Below are 24,996 nucleotides of genomic sequence, written 5' to 3' on the forward strand. Positions count from 1 at the left end.
AGGATTCCACATGTAAGTGAAATCATATGGTATTTGTCTTTCTCTGCCTGGTTTATCTCACTTAGCATAAAACCCTCTAGGTCCATCCAAGTTGTTACAAATGGCGACTTCTTTCTTTTTTTATAGCTGAATAATATTCTAGGGTATTTATGTGCTACATGTTCTTCATCCATTCACCTACTGATGGACACTTTGGTTGCTTCTATTATCTTGGCTATTGTAAATAATGTAGCAATAGAGGTGCATATACCTTTTTGATTTAGTGATTTTGTTTTCTTTGGGTAAATTCCTGGAAATGGAATTACTGGGTCATATGGTATGTCTATTTCTAGTTTTTTGAGGAACCTCCATACTGCTTTCCAAAGTGGCTACACCAACTTGCATTCCTACCAACAGTGTAGGAGGGTTCCCTTTTGTCCACATCTTTGCCAATACTTGTTAATTCTTGCCTTTTGGATAGCAGCCCATTCTGACTGGTGTGAGGCGATATCTCCTTGTGGTTTTGATCTGCATTTCCCTGATGATAAGCAACACGGAACATCTTTTCATGGGCCTGTTGACCATCTGTATGTCTTCTTTGGAAAAATATCTATTCATGTCCTCTGCCCATTTTTTAATTGGGCTATTTTTTTGGTGTTAAGTTATATGAGTTTTTATATATTTTTGGATGTTAACCCCTTGTCGGATAGACCATTTACAAATATATTCTCCTATACTATAGGCTGCATTTTTGTTTTGTTGATGGCTTCCTTTGCTGTACAGAAGCTTTTAGTTTGATGTCCCACTTCTTCATTTTTACATATATACTTAACATTTTACAATTAGTTAAAAAGTTCATTCTATGACCTACCAATAGGCTAGCCTATATCAAAATTTTCAAAAATCTGTATTTAATAGCCAGATTCTTAAGATACTGCTTAAAAAGAAATATTTATTAGGAAAACAATAAACATTTGGATAAAATGTAATCATTTTTCAGGCTCAAAGTAAGACATTAGGACAGGGTCTATCATTTATTTACTAATAAAATCTAGAAGCCACTACTTTGGTACTATAGACCTTGAATACAGTGTTTCTTTTCCTTCCCTTTTTAGAAATCTTAACTGTATTTGATGAGTACAAAGGCTATAACACTTTAAATGACTTGTTCAAGAATATAAAAGTCAGTGAGGGGGAATTAAACACAGATACTGTGTTTAATTTAATAAGCTGAATCAAATCAATTATTAGATATGCTCATTGAGTGAAAATCATCTAATTATTTTGCTACTTCCTGCCTACTAGATTAGGAACTCCTACCTGAAAATGAGAGAACTAAGTAGAAGACACAAATCATTAGGGAATCTCGTATTAATTAATATACAGAGTATATAAAACAACATTTTATTTTACAAATAATGTAGAAAGTAAAACATTGGTCACAGGAAGAATTTGATTCAACTTCCATTATCTAAAAGGAAAAATACCTGTGGTATTCCTTGCACCATCTTTCCATGTATCTGGAGTGATAACAGTACCAAGTTTCTTTTCACCTGTTATAACAAAACAGTAAAAGTAAAGGGAATTAGAATTTACTATCAAATACAGTACATTGTACTTAAAGTTCACAATGGTATCAACAGTCATATTATAGTAGGAGCCTGTTAAAGCTGAGGTATGGGGTCAGTGAACTGAGACTTTAACTATGGGTTATGGATAACTGACTCTCAGTAATACTTGCACAATAAGATGGCTTAAAATAGGCTTTCACTGTGCTTGCATACTTTACAAATGTCTGATAAATCTTAAAAAACTCATAAATCTCTTCATTCCATAAATACTAAGCACTTATGATGTATAAACCACTTTACAAAGTTCAAAGAAAAATAAAATGATTAATTAGATAAAGCTCTAGGTTTTAAGGAGCTTACAATACACTATTTTCTCTAGGTTCCACATGTGACAAGATGAAATTTTATAAACCTTTTGTATATCCACTTTTTTTCTTGTAAGAGTCTACAACTTCCATCAGATTCTCAAAGGAATCAAAGACCCCCCAAAATATTAAGAACAATTCAATCAAAACATAAACTAGAAAATAAAAATTATAATAATTGAGAGTTAAATTACTAGGAGAAATTCCATGGAGAAAGAAATAACCGTGGCTAGGAAAATTCAGGAAAACTGTGTGGAGAAGGCAAAAGAGGTTTGGGTATTGGTAATTAAACTGTGAAGAACGAGGAGGAAGGAGGATAAATGCAAACTAGACAAAGGACATATCCTCAAGAAAGGCACAGAAAGCTCAGGGTACACATGGGCATGTAAAGTACTTTGGTTTGACTAAAGAGTGAGGAAAGTAGGAGTAAGTGAAAATGAAGTTGGAAAGATAAACTGGAACACTATTGTGGATGGTCATCCTGAATGCCAGGCTCCAAATACAGAAACCCCAAATTATTTTCCTCACACTGAGAATTCATTCAAGGTTTTAAATTAGAGATATGATAGAGTGCACTAATATTTAGGTTCTATTCAGGTATCTGCCTATGACTACTCTGAACAATGTCCCAGCATAATGATGAAGAATAGTAAGACAAGGTCCTCACCCTTTGGTCCTACTGTCTAACACTTGGTATGAATGGGTTACTTGTTTCATGAATGAAAAGGAAAGATAAGAAAATGCAAGAAGGAAGGTGGGGTCAGGGTTTAACGGAGCCTGTTGATATGGAAGGGGAGCTGATTAAAGATTCCAGAGGATATAGGGGCGAAGGACCTAGAAGAGGTAAGAAGGGATGGCAACAAAGACACATGAGCAGCATTTTCACAGAAAGAGGTAAAGTGGGTATGGATGTAGATATGTTTATGGGTATAGTAAAAGTGAGAAGTTGAGAATGTTCCCATTTGAGTACCTTGCTTTTCTTATACATGTAAGAAGCTATTTGTCAGCATTAGATGAGATAGATGAGGGTAGGAGGAAGTTTAAGTAATCAGAGGGCTTGGTACAGTCTCTAATGACAAAGGGCAAGAGACCTGACTAAAGATAAATAAAAAAGACTGATAAATAGTATTAGAGATCTAGAGATTAGGAACTGCAAATTTTAGTGTTAACAATCCATTCATTTGGGCAATTTTCCCTGGTGGCCTTCACATGCATGTAGGATGGTTTACTGAGGAGAGCCAAAAGCAGGGAGAGAAGTTTAAGGGGAAGGGGGCTGATAGGGGACCATTAATCTAACTCAGAGTGATGGGGATCTCAACTAGGGTAGCTGAGGGGTAAATGAGAGGCTAGGGAAAATCTGAACTATCCTATGGAAGTAAGATAAGCAGGACAGGCAACTGTTGGGATGTAGGTTTACAGAGGATAAGGGAATGAATGAGAGATGATTGAGGCTTTGTAAATAGGTAACTGGGAAGACTGTTATGCCATTAAATCATGGGAAAAAATGTACAGATTTGTGGAGTATGATGATGAATTCAGTCTTGGAAGTATTTAAACTACTAGATAACAACCAAGTGGAGGTTCCCAGGATTGTTTAGGAAAAAAACTTTCAATTGGTGCTTAGGTAAGAGAGAAGTCAGGTTTGGAGATATGGATTAGACATTCATTGGCTTGATGGGCTACTCGAAGCCATGTATTTCCAAAAGCAAGAGTCAAAAGTTTTTTCAAAAACTCAGAGTCAAAGAAAGTCAAAGACATATCAATGGGAAACATTTAAAGGAAAAAAGGAGAAATAAGAAAACTTGAATATTATAATGGTAAGGAAGCATGGGAAGAAGTAAATTCAAAGAGAACCTAGAAAAAGTACTAAAGCTACAGAGGAACAGAATAAGACTGAACGAAAGGTCTTTGAATTTGGTGATTAGGAGATCACTGGTGAACTTCTTAAAGTTCTTTCAGTAGTGTGGCAATGTAACAGTCAGTTTATAAAACACTAAGAAGTAACTGAAAATCTGAAGGTAATAAACAAAAGTCTTTCAAAAAATTTATGAAAAGGCAGAAAGAGTGCTAAAATAGTTATTTAAGAGAGCAGCTTTACATATAGGAGAGGTCTGAGCTTATTTCCTGGGTGAGTGGAATGACTTGATAGATAGAGAGAAATGAGACATGTAATAGAATATATATTTTTTTGTGGAATATGACACTACAAAAGGTAGAAAGGTATTAGACCAAAAAAATAATACAGACTTTCAGAAGAGCAGAGAAGTAAGAAGTAAATGACCTTTCTTGACACACGGTGGTCCAGAATCAAGTATGTGTATTTACTTTAATACCACCTTAGATATTGGGTTCTCTAAATTTTTATGTACCTTGGGAAATTAACTGTCACAATTTTCCCAGTATCCTCAATTTCCCAGGGACAAAGCACTTACAGTGTGAAAAACATCACACAAAACAAGTGAAACCAGGCAGAATTCCCATCCTCAGAAAATAAATGTACAGAATTAACACAAATTACATAGAAGGTCAGATTTACACATTTAAGGACTACGCTACTTAAGAGAAAAGACATCAGGGCAGGTGCATAATCTAAAATATTTAAGTCATATTCACTCAAATAAGCAAGACCAAAAAACAGCTTAAGTACAGGATGGAGGAGAATTAAAGGATGTTAATGTTAAAAAAAGCCTTATGTTCTTTTTGGAGTAATGATGTTCTAAAATTGTGGTGTTGGTTGCACAACTCTGAATATACTGAAAACAACTGAATTGTAGATTTTACATGGGTGAACTATATGAGTCAATTACATCTCAATATTATTTTTTAAAGCATACTGTGAGACAACAGTGGTATCAAGTACACATAAAGGGAAGTATTAGTTTCACTTGTGCCCTCCCACAAAATAGAGCAGAATTTAATTCTAAGTGCCACATATTAGGTGGTTATGATAGAAATGACCAGCTTTTTAGTATATACTAGGGCACTACTATAAAAGGCTTTACCCACATCATCTCATTTAATTCTCACGAACTCCTTGAATTATGTATTACTCTCACTTTTCAGATGAGAAAACCGAGGCCAAGAAATACTAGGTAACTAACTTGTCCATGATCATTCTTTTACCTAATACAACAAACAACTGCAATTCAAACTCACAGGAATCTGTGTTCAAAGTTTTATCTGCTGGGGGGATATAAACAAAATAGGTCATGTTAATTAGGCAGTGATCAGGATAAGAGGACTTGAAATTTTGTCACAGAAGAGCCGGAAATGTCTAGCCTTAAGAAAAAGAGACTTAGAAATGATGACGGCCATTTTTAAACACAGGTAAAAACATGATAAAATATTTTCTAAAAACCTCAAAGGTTAGCATTAGAATCACTGGATAGCATCTATAGGGGGAAAGACTTTTGTAGAAGCCAGTGAAATCTACACAGCCTGCTTTGAAAGTGGTGAAAGTCTCTGCCCGCCCCCCTCAGTTCTGTAGGTATTCTTGCAAACAGCAGTTAAGCCATCGGAAAGCATGTTAACTTAAGGTTGCTAGATAAACTACAGGATCCCCAGTTAAATTTAAGTTTTAGATAAACACTGAATAATTTTTTAGTAAAATATATCCTAAAAGTGCAAAATACTTACAGTAGGAAGGAGCAGAAGGCAGAGGAAAGCCTCAAATATTGCATGGTATATGATTATACTAAAAAATTATTCTTCGTTCACTTGAAATTCAAATTTAACTGAGCATCAGGTATATTTATCTGCTAAGCCTGGTAACTCTAAATGCTGCAGAAATGACTTCTAACCACGAAGGTCTGCGAGGTGAAGCCAGTCAAGAAGCTGTAGGGGATGAGATCCGGGGTCGGGGGTAGGCAATGGAAATAGACAAAGAGTGTAGAGAACAGACACCACCCTGAAAGCTTAACGACTATATAGTCATCGGGGAGGCACAGGAGCCTTCAAAGGGCACGATAGCAGAGGCTGGAATCAGAGACCTATGGCCGAAGAAAAAACAAAGAAAGGGCAAAGTTCCCGGAGAACTCCAGTTAGGTTCTCTTAGTCTCCTCCCGCAGAAGCTGTCCCTTAACTCACATTTTTCGCACACCATCCTTCCCGGGGGTTCCCTTAATCAGAGACGTAGCAGTAACCCGAAAACATCAACACCACAGTCAGCGGAGGACTCCCCTTCCGGCTTACGACTATCCACTTCCGGCCCCTCCGTCCTCTGCCGCGCTGATCCTACACCTGGAAAGCCACGGGAGAAATAAACGCAGGCGGGAAGGCGGGGCTGCTTCCATAGCCCGCCCTTCCACCTCTGTGATTGGCTGTGAGACTTTGGGTTTCCGCCCCCACAGGCCTGCGCCTGCGTGAGAGTTGGGGCGGCGAGTAGCACCTGATGGTGGGAGGGAGTAGTCGCGCGTTCTCCTCCGCGGGCGGGAGAGTTAGGTAAGCCCAGCTGAACGCTTCCGGTATGCGAGCCTCCCGCGGGTGCAGGCAACCCCAGCCAATCGCCCAAATGGCCATCAGCCTGTGTGCCCCTGGCCAGCTCGTGCCCTCGGGTCTCTCCAGCGTCTCCATTCCGGCGTGACCCAGGGGCTGCCCTTAAGGTCCCACCCTCTTTCGGATCCGACTGTCTTGTGTCTTTCTTGGTTTCTCCTGGTCTCCACCCTGTGCTCTTTGATTATGCCTCTTAGCTCGTCCCCTTCTGCCCACATTCACGTTGGCTGATGCTTGGGCAGAGTCTCGAGGGACCCAGTTTAGGGTGGGTCTGCAAAAAGGTCCTGCAGTTCCAGCTAAGGCTCCTCTGGGATCCGTTCTGAATGGCCTCCGCATCCGCAGTGCTTGCGGACCCGGCCAGTGGCCGCCCAGCGGAACACCTGCTGGGTGTCCTTATGTGCTCGCTAGGGCCTAACACAAGGCTGGTTTCACAGGAAAGGCAAACACCTGGCCCACTTTCGTTCGTTCGTTATTCTTTATGCAAGCATTTGAATTTGGGTGCTGCTCGTTGGATTAGATCCGAATCTGCGTGTATCGGTTGGGATTCTGAGAGTGGTCCAGAAAAATGTACGACTAGGTATCTGTTGAGACAATGTATTCCGAACTCCCTCCCCGCCCCACAGTCAGTTGAGGATGACACCTGTGAAACACGTGTCCTTTCTCCCTTCTTGGTATTCATTCTCCTCTCGACCCCTAGTGTTTATTTTTATATTAAAGGTATAAAAGCTAGACTTTGAAATGGCTTTAGCACTTGGGAGCTTGGGACCTTCCACGTGACTCCTAACCTGTCTTAGCCTGTTTCCTTATCAGTAAAATATTTGCCTTTGAAATATACAGTGTGAATTAAAAAGAGCTGTTAGGGTAAGGCCTGGACTCGCCCTTTTGCATTAGTGGGCGCCCTCTGGGTGTGTGTATAAAATATATATACTGTATACTTTTTTCCCTTGAATATTCACAATGTAACGTGGACCATTACTTTACATTTATGTAATGAGCATTCCCTGCTAACTGTCTAAATGACTGCGAGCCTCCGTGCCCCTGGCCAGCCTGCTCAAGTGCCATTCCAGCATGGCCCAGGGGCTGCCCTAATGGACCTGCCTTCTTTTGGATCCTGAACAGTCAATACTATGTATAAGTTCTCTATTAGGTAATTTATAAATATATATATAAAACTTATGCTTTATATATATATAAAAGTTTTTTTCCTCCTATTATGTTCTACTTTGGATTGGAATCTAGCACTTAGTAACAGACATTGTCATTTTGGTATTTCTGAAGCACTGGGGAACTTTGGTTAAGCACAATGCACAGTGTTCTTTGAATTTTCTTGGTTACATTGGCCACTGTTTGAGTATTTGAGTGTGCACTTGGTGTCACTTGGCATTTGCCAGAAGATTTGAACTACTATGATGTAAGAGAATGGTCTGCATTGGTAAAAATGCCAACAATTTAGCCATGGTGTATTCATGAGGTTTCTAGAATGTGTAGGTTATATTTCCAGTTATAGTTATATAACTATAAGGGCAGATAGTTAATTCATGCAGTTTTCATCTCTGTGATTTTGGCAAAATAAGGAAAGTGAATTGCTAAATTCATCCTAGTATATAACCCTTTTGCAGAAACTAGTCACAAATATTTAAGAAATTAGTAAATTTGTCCTTTTTAGATTCTGAGAGCTGTTTGTACCACACTAGTCTACATGTGCATTTGCACGTACTCATCTTCCTATATTCTGAAACTTAAACAGTTGACTCTTGAACAATTCAGGGGTTAGGGCCTCAGTTGAAAACCCATGTATAACTTTTGACTCCCAAAACTTACCTTCTAGTAGCCTACTGTTGACTGGAATTCTTACCAGTAACAACACTCAGTTAACACATATTTTGTATAGAATATGTGTTAGTACAATAAAGTAATCCAGAGAAACAAAGATGTTTTTTAAAACTTGTTACCAATCTCCAAAAATCTTTCCAATGTATGTACTGAAAAAAATCCACATGTAAGTGGGCCTGTGCAGTTCAAACCTGTGTTGATTAAGGGTCAGCTGTATGTTACTGTCCATAGATAACTGACTGGTTCGTGGCTTACTTTAAGACATTGGAGCATTTAGGACAATGGAAAAGTCATTATTGCATATGCTCTTTTCTTAATTTGTTTTTTATTAGAGAGCCACTCAAGGAAACACCATGAAAGATACTGATATCAAGAGACTACTGTATACCCATCTTTTATGCATATTTTCAATTATCCTAAGCATCTTCATTCCATCATTCTTCTTGGAGAACTTCTCAGTATTGGAAACACACTTGACATGGTTGTGCATCTGTTCTGTTTTTGTAACTACCATCAATCTAGTAGTATATTTAGTAGTGAAACGAAGTGCATCCTCTAAAAGAAGTTCATTAACATACAAGGTAAGGCTTATTTCTTGATAGCTGATTTTTAGATTGAAGCTGGTGTTTCTTTTAAGGGAAGAATAAAGTATTAAGTACTCATTGGGTTGGGCTATTTACAGTGAGTAAGGAGAACCTTATCTTTTTTTTTTTTCAAACCAGTAGCTTTTTACTTTCTGGAAGGCCGACTACAATATTGGATAGCTTCTTGCTATGTATTTATTGTGGAAATAAGACATTTTTAGAGGGTGTTACAGCATTGTGAACCTATTAGTCATGTTTTATGTCACCATTGAAGGTAGATATATATAATAGTTGTATCTTTAAACCATATTATGTAAGACATTTCAGTTTATTTTCATTTCTTCTTTGCATTTCTGAAAGACACTTAGTGGTTTTTCAGAAATTACAAAATAAGCCTCTGTGGTAGCTCTTGTTTCAAATATGGCCTTCCTTAACAAAATAATGTTAAAATTTTCAGATATCAGAATCTATTTTCTGAAATATTTGCTGTAGTATAACCCTTAACTATTACAAAGTCCTCACTTAACATTATTCAATATTATATGTAAGCTCTCTGTTAGGTAGTTTAAAATACATTTACTGCCCTATGATTTAAAAAGCTGAATGTGTGTTTTATGAGATCTTCGTAAGCATCAAACCCAGTAGGTCTCACACTCTGATAAACAGACATGCAAGTCTTTTTTTATTTGAATCATACAGTAACATGAATATGATCTTAGGCACTATTTAGTATTGTGCTTATTTGGTGCAGTTTTCCTAGAAATTATGTGTTTAAATGAAATAAAATTATTGTCATTACTTTCTGTAAGTATTTCATGTATCATGACATAATAACTGTAATCTAGCTTTTTTTTTTGGTATCCTAGCATTACTGGTAAATATTTTGTAAATACTGATTAATAACATAGCTGAATATATGCTATAGAAACTCCAGTGGTGGTTGGGTGGGTGGGTAAGGGGGTGATACTTGCCTTGCAGGCTTTTTGTCAGGACTGTGTTGAGGCCCGAGCACCTGACTGTGCACAGGGCATGTGGTATGACTTCAGCATGGCCAAACGCAAAGAATGTTCAGCTCTCCCACATGGGAATACATGGTATTCACAGATAAAATGGAAGCATTCACTGTCCTTTAGGCATTCTCCTGAGTCTTTAAATTATTCGTTTCTTTTTTAGGTAACCAGATTTTTGAAATGCTGTATCTACTTTCTTATGTCTTGTTTCTTCTTTCATATAATTTTTGTTCTATATGGAGCACCACTAATAGAGTAAGTCTGAAATTTTTACCTTAAGGCAATTATATTTTAAAACACTCATTTACTAAACAAAGTGCTAATTCTTTTGATGATTAGAGAAAAAAACATGGTGTATTTAATTATTGGATCAGAGGATACTGACATCATTGCCCTTCCTTAGCAGTGTAATATTTTAGAAAAACAGTGGAGTAACTTAATTCATTAAATGCTTCTATTACCTAGCCTGTTATTAACCAGTTGCATGTGGTGGGGAGGTAGACGAGAACTACACTGTATGAATAAATGTGTGGCCCTCAAAACCTCTGACTTATAATGATACGTGTAAGTTATAATTAGCCTATCAGTTCTTAGTAAACATGATTCTGAAGTGCTTGAAGAGAGTTTTTCTTAAAAAAGAACCATTAGATTCCTGTATTTAATTACTTAATAAACAAATATTTATGATTTAGAAGTAAAATTTAACTCAGCACTTTTCCAAAACTGACCAGTTTTAAATTAGTGAAAACTAAACTCATGAATGTTTCTTATGCAATGTACCTTAGACTGTGAAACTTGAGTTTAGCAGTGATTAATGGTCGTGGTGAAATGAGTGTTGTGACACATGTATAGCTATGTATGTAGTCTTGTATATATTTGTATGTAGTTATATATGCACTTAATTATCAGGTAATTCTTTTCTAGAGAGGGGAAGACTAGATGTTTGTAATGGGAAATGGTAGTTTCTGTCTCATCCATTTCAGAGCAGAATGAATGTCTGGAGCAGTGATTCTCAAAGTGTGGTTCTAAAACCAGCAGTATCATCATTTAATAAAAATGCAAGTTCTCAGGCCTTAGTCAGAAACTAGAGGTGGGCCTCCCAATCTTTAGTTTATCTAGCTTTCCAGGTAGTTCTGATACAACTTAAAGTTGAACCACTGATTGCAGAGAAAGTTCTAGAGACTATTGAGGAAGAAAGTTAATTTTATAGAAATGGGGTTTCTTGAAATGGACAGTGTCAGTATGGATCATAGGGTATTTAACACTTCTGAACTTTATCTTTAAAGCCAGATATTTGCTAGATTGTTTTTTATAACTTGCATTTTGGTAGTAAAATTTTTTATAGTTACCATTTTGGTAGGACTCAGGTTACCTTTCAAAGTAAAGTATAAGAAAATATTTTCATATTAAATCTATTAAGGTAAGGAAGATTATGTGTATATGTATGTGCACCTTTAACACTTCTAAAAAATTAAACTGTTTTTTTCTAGGTTGGTGTTGGAAACATTTTTGTTTGCAGTTATTTTGTCCACTTTTACTACTGTACCTTGTTTGTGTTTGTTAGGACCAAACATCAAAGCATGGCTAAGAGTTTTCAGTAGGCATGGGTAAGTTTTAATTTTATATTTTAGTGATGTTTGAAATTTAGAAAAATTAATGTAGTATTTTTCTATCCATGCCAGTTTGCTGCTTGTTCCCTGAGGGTTTCTCAGCATTGAGTAGTTCTCCTAGATGCCTTAAGGACCTGTTGCAGACTGGGGACAGGGAAGGGGTGGAATGTGCTTGAGAGTGACCCCAAGCAGGCAGAGCTACAGTCCCCTTCCCTCCATTTTAGCAAAGTCAGCTGTGCTTTTTTTTCTGTATAGTAGAATTCCACTTAACTTTTTATTGAAAAAAGGTTTCAGCTACCAAGAGAAAGCTTTAATAACTACTCCTTAGGGATAATTTGTCACTGTGATAAAATTGCTACAGATAAAATTGCTTCCATCCATCTTATAACATAAAATTGGGGCCCACAATCTAAAGATGTTTAGTGTAACAACTATAATATCTTACTTAGCCTCTTGTGATAAGATGTCTGAGTGTAAGTTCTAAAGGATTTTATTTCCTTAGCAGCCATATATATTTTCAGCATAGCTAAGTTAAAATTTTAGCTTCTTGAAAGGCATTGAAGTGATTTGTATCAGAAATGGTTGAGTTGTAACTGAAGAAACTGGAAGTTTATTCGGTGCCCATGATTTTGTCCTGTTTATCACCCAGCAGCAAGAACCTCTTGAGTTTCTTACTCTGTGCTCTGTGTTGCACTCTCTGTGGATTCTGAAATATTAGTCATGATCCTCTCCCTGAGGAGCTTGTATGTTTGAGTTGCAAGAGTGAAGTGAGCAAACAATATGAGACTAAGATTGTAAATCAGACAGGAAGTGCTGTAGGAACTCAGAGGGGTGAAAGACACTGAAGAATGAGCTGGAAGGGGGATGGTCTATGAAGGACTTGGATCAGTAGCATGAGATTTGGTGAGACCAAGGGGAAAAGGAAGGACACACCATGCCAGGGGAATGAGTGAAACCATAGAAACTGAAATGGAACATGGTATTTTTGTGTGCTTTGGAAGGGAGCAGCCCAGGTAGCACAAAGGATGCATGCTGGGTAGCTAGGCTGCATAAACTACTGACTTCTTCCTTTTGAAATGAGTACTTTTGGTTCCTCTTCTGAACCATCTCGTGTCCATTTAGGAACACTATTGTTACCACAGTATCCCAAATAACATTACTTTCTTTTAGCATTTTAGCTTTGAATTCTGTTTTCTGATAATGATGTATTTGAGGGAGGCATTGTCATCTGATTCTACAGTTAGTGCTGCTATAATATGGCATATGCATTCCTAAAAATCCCTGAACTATGCAAAATTGGGCAATAAAAAACACAGCTTATGGGAAGGACAAGGTTGGGGCATAACACTCAAAAACTTCACCAGTAACACATAAAAAAGAGGAACTTAAGGGTAGGACAGTTCTATACAGTTAAATGGTTAAGAAATAAAAGAAATATTATAATAAGTATGGCACTTTTCCTTGGAAAAAAACTACAGATTTGCTTTTGGAAGTGGGTGTGGGTAGGGTTATCTTGTAAGTTATTACGAAGTGGGGAAGGGAGTTGTTGAAATTCTGATGGGAAGTAAGCCCAGATATGGAGAATATGGTTCATATACACTAGGGGAACTGAGGTAGCTTGGAGATGGGTTTTTAAAACAGTATTGAAATGTAATGCAGATATCATCCACTTCACCTATTTAAAGTGTACAATTCAATGGTTTTTAGTATTTCCACAGGTATGTACAACCATCGCCAGTCAATTTTAGAACATAGATACCCATTCCCTGTAGCTGTCACTCCTTATTCCCTCTCCCCTAGCTCTGAGCAACCACTAGTGTACTTACTGTTTCTACGGATTTGCCTATTCTGGACATTTCATAAACTGTTATCATATAAAATGTGATCTTTGGTGATTGGCTTCTTTTACATAACATGTTTTCAAGGCTCGTCCATGCTGTAGCATATTTCAGTATTTCATTCCTTTTTATGGCTGAATAACATTCTGTTATATGGATATATACCATATTTTGTTTATTTATCCTTTCATCAACTGATGGATGGGATGATTGCTTCCACTTTGTGCTGTTATGACTAAGTTGCTATAAATGTTTGTGTACAGATATTTGTGGGGATGTATGTTATTATTTCTCTTGAGTGTATGCTTAGTGGAATTTCTGGGTCATATGGTAACTCCATGTTTAATCATTTGAGGAATGGCCAGACTGTTCTCCAAAGTGGTTGCACCGTTTTATGTTCGCATAGCAGAGTGTATGAGGGCTCCTGTTCTACATCCTTGCCAAGACTTGTTATTATTTGGCTTTTTGATTATCACCATCCTAGTGGGTATGAAGTGTTACTTCCTTGTGTTTTTTATTTGCATTTCCCTACTGACTAAAGATGTCAGGCATCTTTTCATGTGCCTTTTGGCCATTGTATATGTTCCTTGAAGAAATAGCTTTTCAGATCCTTTGCTCATTTTTTAATTGGGTTGTCTCTTTATTATTAAGTTGTAGGAATTATATATTCTAGATTCAAGTCCCTTATCAGATAAATGATTTGTAAATATTTTCTCCCTTTCTGTAGGTTGTCTTTTTACCTTCTTAATGGTGTCCTGTGAAGCATAAAGGGCTTTAATTTTGATGAAATCTAATTTATCTGTTTTTGTTTTTGTTGCTTGTTCTTTAGGGTCATATCTAAGAATCCATTGTCAAATCTGTTGCTGGAAGATTTACTCCTATGTTTTCTTCTAAGAATTTTATAATTTTAGCTTTTACATTTGGGTCTTTGATCTATTTTGTGTTAGTTCTTTTATATGTTATGGGGTAAGGTCCAACTGCATTCTTCTGTATGTGGCTCTCCAGTTGTCCCAACACCGTTTGTTGAAAAGACCATTTTCCCCCTTGGAGTGATCTTGACCCTCTTGTCAAAAATCAACTGATGATAAACACAAGAGTTTATTTCTGTACTCTCAGTTCTTTTTCCATTGACCTGTATGTATGTCTGTCCTCGTGCCAGTACCACACTGTCTTGACCAGCTGGTGGATGTCTGAGGGAGGTGCAGTTGGGTGCATATTATTATTATTATTATTTTTTTTAATAATTATTTTTTATTGAAGGGTAGTTGACACACAAGGGTGCATATTATTTGTGTGTGTGTTTTTTCTTAGTGTTTCTCACAGATGAAATCACTCATATTGTTCCTTAATATATCAGCCAAATTGGAGCAAATTTGAATGTTCAGAAGAAGCATTATAGTGGAACTGATTGTATCTCTAATATCTATAAAACTATTCTTGGTTTCTCTTAGTAACTCACCGTGAATTTAACATGTATACATTTTCTGAGCTTCTCTTGACTCTATTCCTTTTAGCCTGAATCGTATCTTGCAGTAATGCCTATTATTTTCCACTGGGTTAAGAAAAGGTTTTTTCATTTATTATAAAATTTACCTTGTGAATCTTCTCAGATTTATGGGAAACATGTGTAGTCATCTTGTTTTCATACCTATCAGCACTTTATCCTTTCTCAGAAGGATCAATAACAAAAGTAAAATGAAAAATTATGGGAAGGGGAATACCATTTTCTAGCTAGCAGACTGACAACAATCCATATGTTTGATAATACATAGTGTTAAGGGTTTGGGAAAGTAAGCACCAGTGGGAATATAAATTGGTTCAAACTCTGTGAAGGGCAGTTTGGAAATAACTGTAAAAATTACATTGTTGACCCAGCAGTTCTAGTATTTCATCCAGTAGATACATTTGCACACAAATGTTGAATATATAAGATTTCTCATTGCAGCTTTGAAAATAGCCTAAGTGTCCTTTAATAAGGGATGGATTAGGTTAAATTGAGGCCACACTGTGAAATATTATGCAGCTGTTAAAAAACAACCAACTCTCTATTTACTGATATGCTGTTATGTAGAAAAAAGCAGGGTGAAGAAATGTGTGTAGGATGCTACTATTTATGTAAGAAGTTGGTAGGAAAGGAGATATACCTGTATATCTTTGGGAGGATTCATTCATAAGGAACTGATAAAATGTTGTCTTTGGGGAGGGAACCTGAGAAGCTAGAAGATAAGGTAAGGAGATTTTCCACTGACTACCCTTTGTTATCTTTTTAAATTTGAACCATATTAATGTACTACCTAGTCAAAATGAAAATTATAAAATGAGTTAGATTTTGCCAGTACTTAACTTATTTTCTGGTTATTGAAAGTTAGGCCTATATCAAGAAGCTGTTAGATTTCTCTGATACCACCTAAACTTCAGTAGACTACAGAAATATCCTAGAATTTGTAACATGCAGCCAAGTAACAGCTCAGTTGCTAGAGGATTATGGCTAAAAATAATCAATTTGTAATATAAAACATTTATTTAATATCATACTAAGCATAGCATGAAATAGTAACAGGCAAAAAAGCACTTTTCAGCTTTTAAAGCATTTTCATACTGTTACAACATTTAATTCTCAGAGCAATCTGGTTAGATACTCCTATTGTCACCATTTTGTAGATGAAGATACTGAAAAGCTGACAGGTTACATTATTGCCCAAGCCAGTAAGAGGTAGAGCTGGGACTTGGATCCAGATCATCTGATGATAGAGAAACTTTTAGAAGACTCCACTAATTGAGGGGCAGAAAACAAGTTCCTGCTCTGCCTTCTACTTAGTGGCCAAGTGATCTTAGATGAGCTATTTAACTTCACAGATCCTCAGAGCTAACATTGTTAGAATAAGACTACTATGTACTCTGCAGGGTTATTGTTAGAACTGAGTGAGATGTTGAGTAAAGTCAAATAGTAAGTGCTCAAGAAATGTTTGCCAGGTGGATTAGCAAATGTCAGGGAGCATTTTTGGGTTTCATACTCCTGATCCTGACTGCTATTTGTCTTGTACCTCTTCCTGGTGTAGGTAACAGACTAAGGAGTGCAGGACATAGACAACCACAGAGAAGGAGGAACAGGTTTCTCAGTTCATTTAATCTAAAATTTATTGGAACTTTATCATGAGAAGGGAACTTAAGTCTTCATGTCTCCACCATACATGTGTTGGTTCAATTTCTTCCCTTCAAGAATTTAGTATACAAAAGTATGTCAAATTTTAAATAAGTTAAGAAATAATTGATTTGATAGATTAACTTGTTTAATGGTAGATTTGACCTTCTTAAATGTTCACTCTTATACAAAAATATTTTAAAAATTCAAAGATCTGTTGGTTCTGCAATGATAATATGAAATGCCCACAAAAAACAAGTACTTGTGTTATTTTGAAAATGTCCCAATACTAGCATTATTTATATTGAGTCACAACTTTAATTTCAAAGAATTCTGTTATAAGGAGGTTATATAAAACCTTTGAATAATGCATTTTCTTCCTACCCAACAGCTATTTGCAATAGAAATTAAAGTTCTGATTTGAAGTTCTTACTTGTATTTGAAGTTCTTATTGCTGCAGTATTTCATTAAAAGTATTTAAAATACCTTAGAGTATTGATAGAAGATTTTAGAGCTTTAAATATTTTTATCATCCATCCTGCTTTTCAGTGTATAAAACAGTGGAGTGTTTTGTTTTGTTTATTTAAAGATTGTCCTTTTAGTAGTAATTGAAATATGGCTAATTCACATGTTCAGTGTGAATAGGCCAGTTTTGAATTGGGCTGATATCTTACTCAGTATTGAATCAATATAACATGTTATACTATTTTTAAGTGGAATAAGTATTACATCCTAATTTTTCTGTATTCATTTGCATATTTAATATTGAGTAAATGACAATTAGATGAAGACTAAGAAAGACAAAAGCTTTGGTTGTGAGAACCATATAGGAATTACATCCCAAGAATAAAGGACCAGTTCTAACACTATTGGGATTTAATACATAATTAAGTCACATTATTTTAACAAGATTATTCCTTAAAGTAAATAAAAAATGACTACAGATTAAAGTAAAAAACAAAAGGATACTATTTTAAAGAAACCTGAAAATATTTGGTTCCTTAAAAAATTCTGCCGGTTTCTTTTGGTATACTTTATTGCTTGCTGAACATATGCAATTTGTACTAGTTTAATTCAGTTTGTTGCTTTGGTATTATAATTGTGGGATTTTTTTTCTTAATTCACCAAAAATGATCAGATTGTTACTTAAACATTCAAACAACAGTATAAAAGAACATAAAAATCAAAAAGGCAAACCTCAATAAAAAATACAGATCTAGGGTGGAATGTTCCCTTTAAAAGAAAGTCACAATCTGATCATTTTTGGTGAATTGAAAAATTTGAGTTTCTAAATAGGTCCTTGAATTTGTAATTATCTTGCCAAGGTAAAGACAGTCAGTAAGACCTATTTGTGTAGACAAACACAAGAGACCTCTTTGTATTGAAATGATGTTTTATAGAAAAAACACTGTGCACATTAAGAGTGAAAAGATAGTGTAGGACCAAAAATTTATACATACAAAAAATGGGTAATTTAGACTTAATGTAGAAACAGAAGTTAGGGGCAAAGAGGCGTTGGTTTTAGTATTCATTCACTGGGGAAGGGGGAAGTTTATTTAAGAATTCTGTTAAACATCTTTTATAACCAGGAGGAGTTGTGTGGTATCTCTTGTTTAGATGAAGAGAGCAACAGTTGAAAAGGTCAACTCCATCCCAACAAGCACTGTTTCGATGACAGTTTATCTAAGCCATAGTGTTTGCTGTTAACTACCTCAGGTACCTGATACAGTATCTGGCACAGAGGAGGCATTCAAAATGGTCTATTTATTTCACTTAATATTTGATGTATTCAATTTCACTGGGGTCAAATAATGTGGACAGATACTTGGAGCTTACTGTCATGAAGACTGATCTGTAATATTGCTTTAGTAACTTTTGAAGTTTGTTCACAGTGAGCCATTTATTCTAGTCTCCGCCCTACTGACTGTGTATACATCTCTTAACTATAAAACTTAGCCAATTACCATACAATTCTGATGACTTTATTATGGAAACTTATAAACCAGTGTCAGCACTGCTATAAATTAGTTAATAAAAAGGAATTTACATTCTTTTTATCTTGTTTATTACAAATATATATTTGTGTACATATATAGTAAAAATTCAAATAAATAAAAACATGGGAAGTTAAAGATCCTAGTAATGCTATCAAAGAAGCAGCCATTACTAACAGATTTTATATATTCTAATTTTATCTGTGCATGTAACATATATAATTTAAAAACAAAAATAGTTATCCTAGTCACTGTTCTGTAACTTGCTTTTTTTCTCCACTTATTAGAAATGTCTTGAACAGTATGTGTGTATAATCTACCTCTTCTTGCATAGTTTCCTTAGATAGTGTATCTTCATCTAAAGTAATGGAAAATATCAGTTTACATTAGTTTGAACAATAAGATAACTGATTATCTCCATAGGAGAGGTTGTCGAAGTGTGGCTATACTTCTCAGTGACTTTCCTGGTTCTTGTCCTATGGCTAGTAGTGAGATGGGCAGCAGCATCCCTTCCTTGAGTCTTCCTAATCACTGGGAAAGAGCAGGGGATCACTGTGATTTAATTAGGCTAATCATCAGGGATAAGATGAATGTTGGGCAGTTAATCATCATTGCAAGTATTCCATGTATCATGATTTATTTAACTAATTTCCTATTTCATGGTTATAAATAATGTTGTTATGAACACCTTTGTACCATATAATTTTGTGTACTTGTGCAAGGGTTTCAATAGAGTAGATTTCTGGAGTAGAATTACTAGATCAAAAGAAGTTGCTAGACAATGCCAAACTAAAGTTCTAATTTGAAGAGTATGTATGTATTACACACACATATATATATGCATACACACACACACACACCTATGAACAGAACAGAGTGCTTGTTTCCCTGATTCTCTGTCAGGGCTGTTTACTTTTTATTGCTCTACCAGGGCTGCTGCCTACTGGGCTCTGCCAATTTCAGCTGAATATTTCAGGGATAGCCTTTCCCTTACCCTGCCTCCCTGCCTCCCTGCCTCCATTCTCTTTTTCTGCCTCATGTTATGGAAAACTGGATATAAAATAGCATCTAGTCCTGAAAATGCATCTTCAAGGCAGGAAAAAAAAAACTGGTGCCAGTTAAGATGGGAAGACGGCTTAAAAGAGAATTCACTTACTGTATCTAAGCAAATAGGTAATCTGGACAATTCGCCCATGTGAAATGAGAGCAAGATGAAAAGAAATGGCGTGGCAGTCCTAAAAGCACACTACAGAAGAAGAAGAAAAAGGCACACAGAAGACAATCCAGTGTGGAAGAAAATATTGCCCAAGGACCAAAAGCAAACAAAAAACTCCACACAATTTAGCATAGAAAATGTTATTAAGGATATGAATTCAATAAAATAAGAACTCAAAGGTGAGATAATGAAACCAAATGCAGTGGATAAGATTGCAGAATTAACAAAATATATTGAAAATCTAAACCACACCATTACAGATCATAAATTAGAAACATAGACAAATTAGAAAATCAAGTTCTACTGTGGAAGAAAGGTTTGAGCTAATCGAATGATGGGTAGGGAAGGAGTTGGGAAGAATAAAGCAATCAGAGAAGAATGATAGAGAATAGACAAAGGAAATCATTTTAAGACTAGCCCCTAAAATACAAATCAAAAAATAATCCAAAGGTAAGATAGAAAACAGTCTTCCCAAATGAAGGAATGATTCAGTTTGCATATTCAGGGGGTTCCCTTATAGCAAGAAAATAACTGAATGAATGAATTAGGGTTACAAAACAATATAAATGCCACAAAAATAATATAAGCAATACAACTTATACAATAGAAGTGGGGGAAGGGAAGATGGGGAAAATATAACTGTACCCCCAACTACTGTGGCTATCCCCAGATCCTGAGCCTATTTGGTACAACCTCTTAAAGAATAAGGACTAAATGAAATTCTTCAAAATATTAAACAGTGAGTGAGTCCTCACCTATGCCTAGTCCTTTTCACCTGCTTGGTCCAGAATACTGGCAGCTAGGCTTATACCATCTAAGCAGAAGAGTGAAATATTAGTTTCTGGGAATAATAGTACAAAAGAACAACCTACAAATACTGACATTTAGGGGTTTTCTGGAAGGCAGGGTTCCAACTCGACCCTTGGCAACAGTGAAGCCCACCAGTTGAATCTTGCTAGTCATGCACAGTGAACATGATTTGTGTTTGTATTTTTTACAATCAACTGGTTTGTATTTTGCTTTTTGTTTTTTTAAAAAACATAACTTTATTGAGATAGAACTTCATACCATAAAACTCACCCATTTAAAGTGTAAAATTCAGTGGTATTTCATATAGACACAGCTTTGTAACCGTCACCACAATCTAATTTAGGAAATGTCATCACCCCAAAATGAAACTATGCTATTAGCAGTCATCCTCGATTCTCACCCTTCTTTCCCACCTACCACCTCACACCACATCCCCACCCCCCATCCCAGGCAACCAGTAAAATACTTTTCTGTCTCCATAGATTTGCCTATTCTGGACATTTCATATATAGTGTTTTACTTTAAGTAAAATGAGAAGTGAACCATCACTAGACACTTGAGGAAAACCTGTAAAATGAAATGCGGAAATGAAAACAACAAAAAAGAAGTAGTGGAAACAAGCAACATAAAGCCCAGAAGATAACTTTTAAAAATGTATATTTTTTACATCCATAAAACACGAACAGGAGGCAATCAAAAGGAATATTCAGGGAATAAGAAGGCTCTTGGGAATTAAAAATATGATGGGAAAAAATTCAGCAGAAGTAGAGACAAAGTTGAAAAGATCCCTTAGTCAAGCAGAAAGGCAAAGAAATGGGAAATGAGTTCAAAGGTAAGGAAATCAGCACTAATTCAAAACAATAGTATTCTTGGCAAAACAGTAAGAAGAAAAATAGAAAATATTTAAGTGATCTGGGCAGAAAAAGCAAATTTTTGAATAAAAGAAAATTTCAAGAACCAGAAGACCTGAGAGATTCCAGGTTAGGAAGGCCCGTGTAATTCCAGCCTAGTGGATGGAAAGACACCCACTCCCAAACACATCATTTTGAAATTTTAGATAACCAGGAATAAAGAGACGATTCTAAAGGCTCCCAGAGAGGGCAGTATCTCCTAGAGAGAGCATTGGTGGGCAGGAACATGTTACCAGTCCTCCCAGAAAACTGGGAGCAAGAATGACTCTGAACTTCTCAGGTGGGAAACAGAAAACAATGGAGCAGTGCCTTCAAAATTCTGAAGCAAAATGATTTCCAACAATTATAATAATTTTCAGACTTTAAACATCTCTAAAGTCGATGTTCCACATACGCTTTTATCAGGAAAATCTATTGAAGGAGGTGTTTTAAAAAAAAGAAAAAGGGAAAATAAAAGGAGGAAGTCTTGGAATCTAGGAAACAGAAGATCCAGAGGTATGGAGAGAAGCAAAAGAGATTCCCAGGCTGCTGCTGTAGGGGACTCAGGACAGCAGCTGCACTCGGGCCTCGGGAGCACCTCATGCAGTTTGGAGCAGGTGAGGTGTCTCAGTAAAAGGGAGAACAGAGCACAAACAAGCATTTAGAGGCGATGTTTAGTTTCTTTGGAATATTTGAGAATGATTTAGTGATAGGCACATAGGCAAATGGAGAGTAAAAAAGAGGCAGTTCTTCCAAAAGAAAATTAAAAATTTACTATAAGAAAGGAAATGTAATAGTGGTTTACATGTGGTTCAGCTGTGATAAATACTTTCATGATCATCATTTAGATACTGTGTTTGCTATTGATCGAGCTGAGCGGGGATAAGAGAAATGTGTATGGGAGAGAAATGTGTATGAGGATGGGAGGCTTATGGGTAAAAGTGCTAACTCATAGAAAGCAGACAGTAACTAAATCTTGAAAAATCTATACATAGTACGTGTTCTTTAAAATTTGAGGTGTATAGAATAGACAGTGAAGAGTTCAAAGTGTCTGCCTCAAGAGCAGAAATCAGAAGTGGGGAGGAGGGGATGCAGGGAGGGATTATTATTTTTATCATTATTAGTGTAATTGTGATCTTTGACTTGAAAGGTTTTTATACATTATTTTGATAAATATATTTTAATTTTAAAAAGATGAGCAACAATTTTTCCATTTTTTAAATCTAGGTCTTGATTCTGTTCTTTTACATTTATTATATACATGATCATAAACACTCTTGAATACATGAAACAAAATAGGGGACGACCTCTTGGATGTTTGCACTTTTTATTTTGACAAATACAAGATGGCCACAGTGTTGTAAGAATGAAAAATGTGAAGACATGGGTCTTGCCCCTTAGCCTGAGTAACATGGTACTTATAAGTTAGATCAGACATGTACTAAATTTTACTGAAACTATAGCTGTGATCATACTGCTGCCTTGATTTCAAATCTTCAGTGCCTTCTTTAGTTTGACTTTTAGGCTTTTCTAAAATTCCAACCCTACATCTACTACACTTGTCACCTACCTAAGATAACTATAATCAAAATAACAAGTGTTAGCAAGGATGTGGAAAAATTGGAACCCTCATATACTGTTGGTGGGAAAATAAAATGGCTCAGCTGCTTTGGAAAACAGTCTGGCAGTTCCTTAAAAGGTTAAACATAGTTGCCATACCAGCCATTCTATTTCTTAGCATATTCCCAAGAAAAAATGAGAATATACATCCTCAGAAAGCTTGTACATGAATGTTTAGAGTAGCACTGTGCACAGTAGCCAAAAATTTGAGACAACTCAAAATATCCATCCACTGTGGGTTTATGGGAAAAATAAAATGGGGTATATCCATTACAACAAAATATTTTGAAATAAAAAGAATGAAGTATTTTTACATGCTAAAAAATAGATGAATCTTGAAAACACTGTGCTAAGTGAAAGAAACTAGTTGCAAAAGATCATGCATTGTATGATTCTATTTATATGAAATATTCAGAATAGGCAAATTCACAGAGACAGAAAGTGGATTAGTGGTTGCCCAGGGCAAGAGGGAAGGGGTCATGTCATAGGGAGTCGCTGCTAATGGATAAAGGGCTTCATTTTGGGGTGATGGTTGCACAACTCTGTAAATATACTAAAAAACATTGAATTGTACACTGTAAATGAATGAATTGTATGGCTAGAAAAGGGTTTTCTAAAGTACTCAATAAGCTGCTATTTTTTAAATCCTGTAACTCTAACCTACTTTTCTAGCCTCATTTTCCATCCTTCCAACTCAGTCTCAACCAGTTTTACGTATGTTCTTTGCACCTGCAGTGCAGCTCTTTTTCCTGTTCTTCAAGAACAAATGCTATGCATCCTAGCAAATCCTACTGAATGAACCTTCTCCTCTCCTAAAAATGGAAGAAGTAAACTCTTACCAGCAGAAAGTAAACTCTATTCTCAACCTCTACCAAACTTTATGTCTCTAGGCTCATCACTTTATGTATTGCAACATTGATGAGTTGCATGTTAAGTGAAAGCTAGTCAACATTTTTCAACCAAATGCAGTCAAAAACTAATCCTTTAAATTCCCTGAACAGTACAGTTCTCTATTTATGCTCAATTCATCAGTTTTTTTCCCCCTCCAAGATTGGAACAGATCTCTGTTCTGTTGAATGCTATTTGAAGAAATTGACTTGCTTTTTAGGTGTTATATAAAATAAAAAAGAACAGTAAAACCTAGCAAGTCACAAATTTGGCTATACTGTGATTGCCTCCCACCTTCTTCCATCACCAATTTTCAGTAGAAACAAGCTAAAGTTCTTATCTTGTATAGGTGGGGTAGGGACTTAATGAGATGGACAGGTGATAGAGGGATTGGTTTACGAACTGACTTGTCATTGAGGACTATTTTAATTTGAGTGTAATAATTGGTCTGTTTTAATGAAAGAAATCACCTAACAAAACAAATGTTTTCCCTTTTTTCCACACCAGCTAAAGGAAACTGCTTTTCATAAACTCGATAATAACTCAGCCCTGCATTTTAAACAATTGAGTATTTGTACCCCACTTAATGCATTGTGATAAGTTAATTAATGCATGTGTCTAATGTAATCAGACTCACATCCCACGCAGCTAAGTGGTCACACTATGAGGGGAAGCTGAAACCAAGACCTACTAAGAGAATGGCAGAATTATGTCTTCCCACCATTAAATTTTAAAATATGCACTTAATAAATAAGAATGGTAGGCAAAATCATTAGCTTATTTGAAATATTTTGTTCTCTTTCTCTATTCCTTCCTTACCAAGTAAATAGAGCTAGTTTGTTTAAATGAAATGTGCCATAAAAAAGACTAGTCGAATAAATGACATTCCTTTCATGCAATGGAATACTATGGAATAGCACAATAGAATACTACTATAGCTGTTAACACTGGAAACCATACATTCAGTTGAATACTGGTATAGCTGTTTACAAGGGAAAACAAAACAGAACTGGGTCTATAATGATGCATTTGAGTTTTTTTCTAAAGGTATGTGTATGCATGTGCATCTATACAAATACACATTCTAAAAAATTGTGTGTGTTTGTGCATGCATAAAATATCCTAGAAGGATATGTAATAATTTGGTAATAGCAG

General features: G+C 35.9%; 2 protein-coding genes across 5 annotated transcripts in view; one reads left to right on the plus strand and one right to left on the minus strand.

Annotated features, from left to right (window-relative positions):
* Positions 1 to 6,151, minus strand: part of CRIPT (CXXC repeat containing interactor of PDZ3 domain) — a 32,612-nt gene extending 26,461 nt beyond the window's left edge. The window contains exons 1-2 of one of the 2 annotated variants that reach the window (XM_057497246.1): positions 6,002 to 6,151; positions 1,467 to 1,532 (exon numbers count right to left, since the gene is read on the minus strand). In XM_057497246.1, the coding sequence (XP_057353229.1) occupies positions 1,467 to 1,532; positions 6,002 to 6,017 (82 nt within the window). In that variant the 5' untranslated portion in view covers positions 6,018 to 6,151. The remainder of the gene's footprint in view (positions 1 to 1,466; positions 1,533 to 6,001) is intronic. The other variant, XM_036925857.2, reaches the window with a different exon arrangement.
* Positions 6,152 to 6,155: 4 nt separating this feature from the next.
* PIGF (phosphatidylinositol glycan anchor biosynthesis class F) overlaps positions 6,156 to 24,996 on the plus strand; it is a 31,337-nt gene continuing 12,496 nt past the window's right edge. The window contains exons 1-4 of one of the 3 annotated variants that reach the window (XM_036925854.2): positions 6,156 to 6,291; positions 8,572 to 8,820; positions 9,997 to 10,088; positions 11,324 to 11,440. In XM_036925854.2, the coding sequence (XP_036781749.2) occupies positions 8,593 to 8,820; positions 9,997 to 10,088; positions 11,324 to 11,440 (437 nt within the window). In that variant the 5' untranslated portion in view covers positions 6,156 to 6,291; positions 8,572 to 8,592. Of the gene's footprint in view, positions 6,356 to 8,571; positions 8,821 to 9,996; positions 10,089 to 11,323; positions 11,441 to 24,996 lie in introns of all 3 variants that reach the window. The other 2 variants (XM_057497245.1, XM_036925852.2) reach the window with 2 other exon arrangements.

Source organism: Manis pentadactyla, chromosome 2, assembly GCF_030020395.1.
Source record: "Manis pentadactyla isolate mManPen7 chromosome 2, mManPen7.hap1, whole genome shotgun sequence".
Classification (NCBI taxonomy): Eukaryota; Metazoa; Chordata; class Mammalia; order Pholidota; family Manidae; genus Manis; species Manis pentadactyla.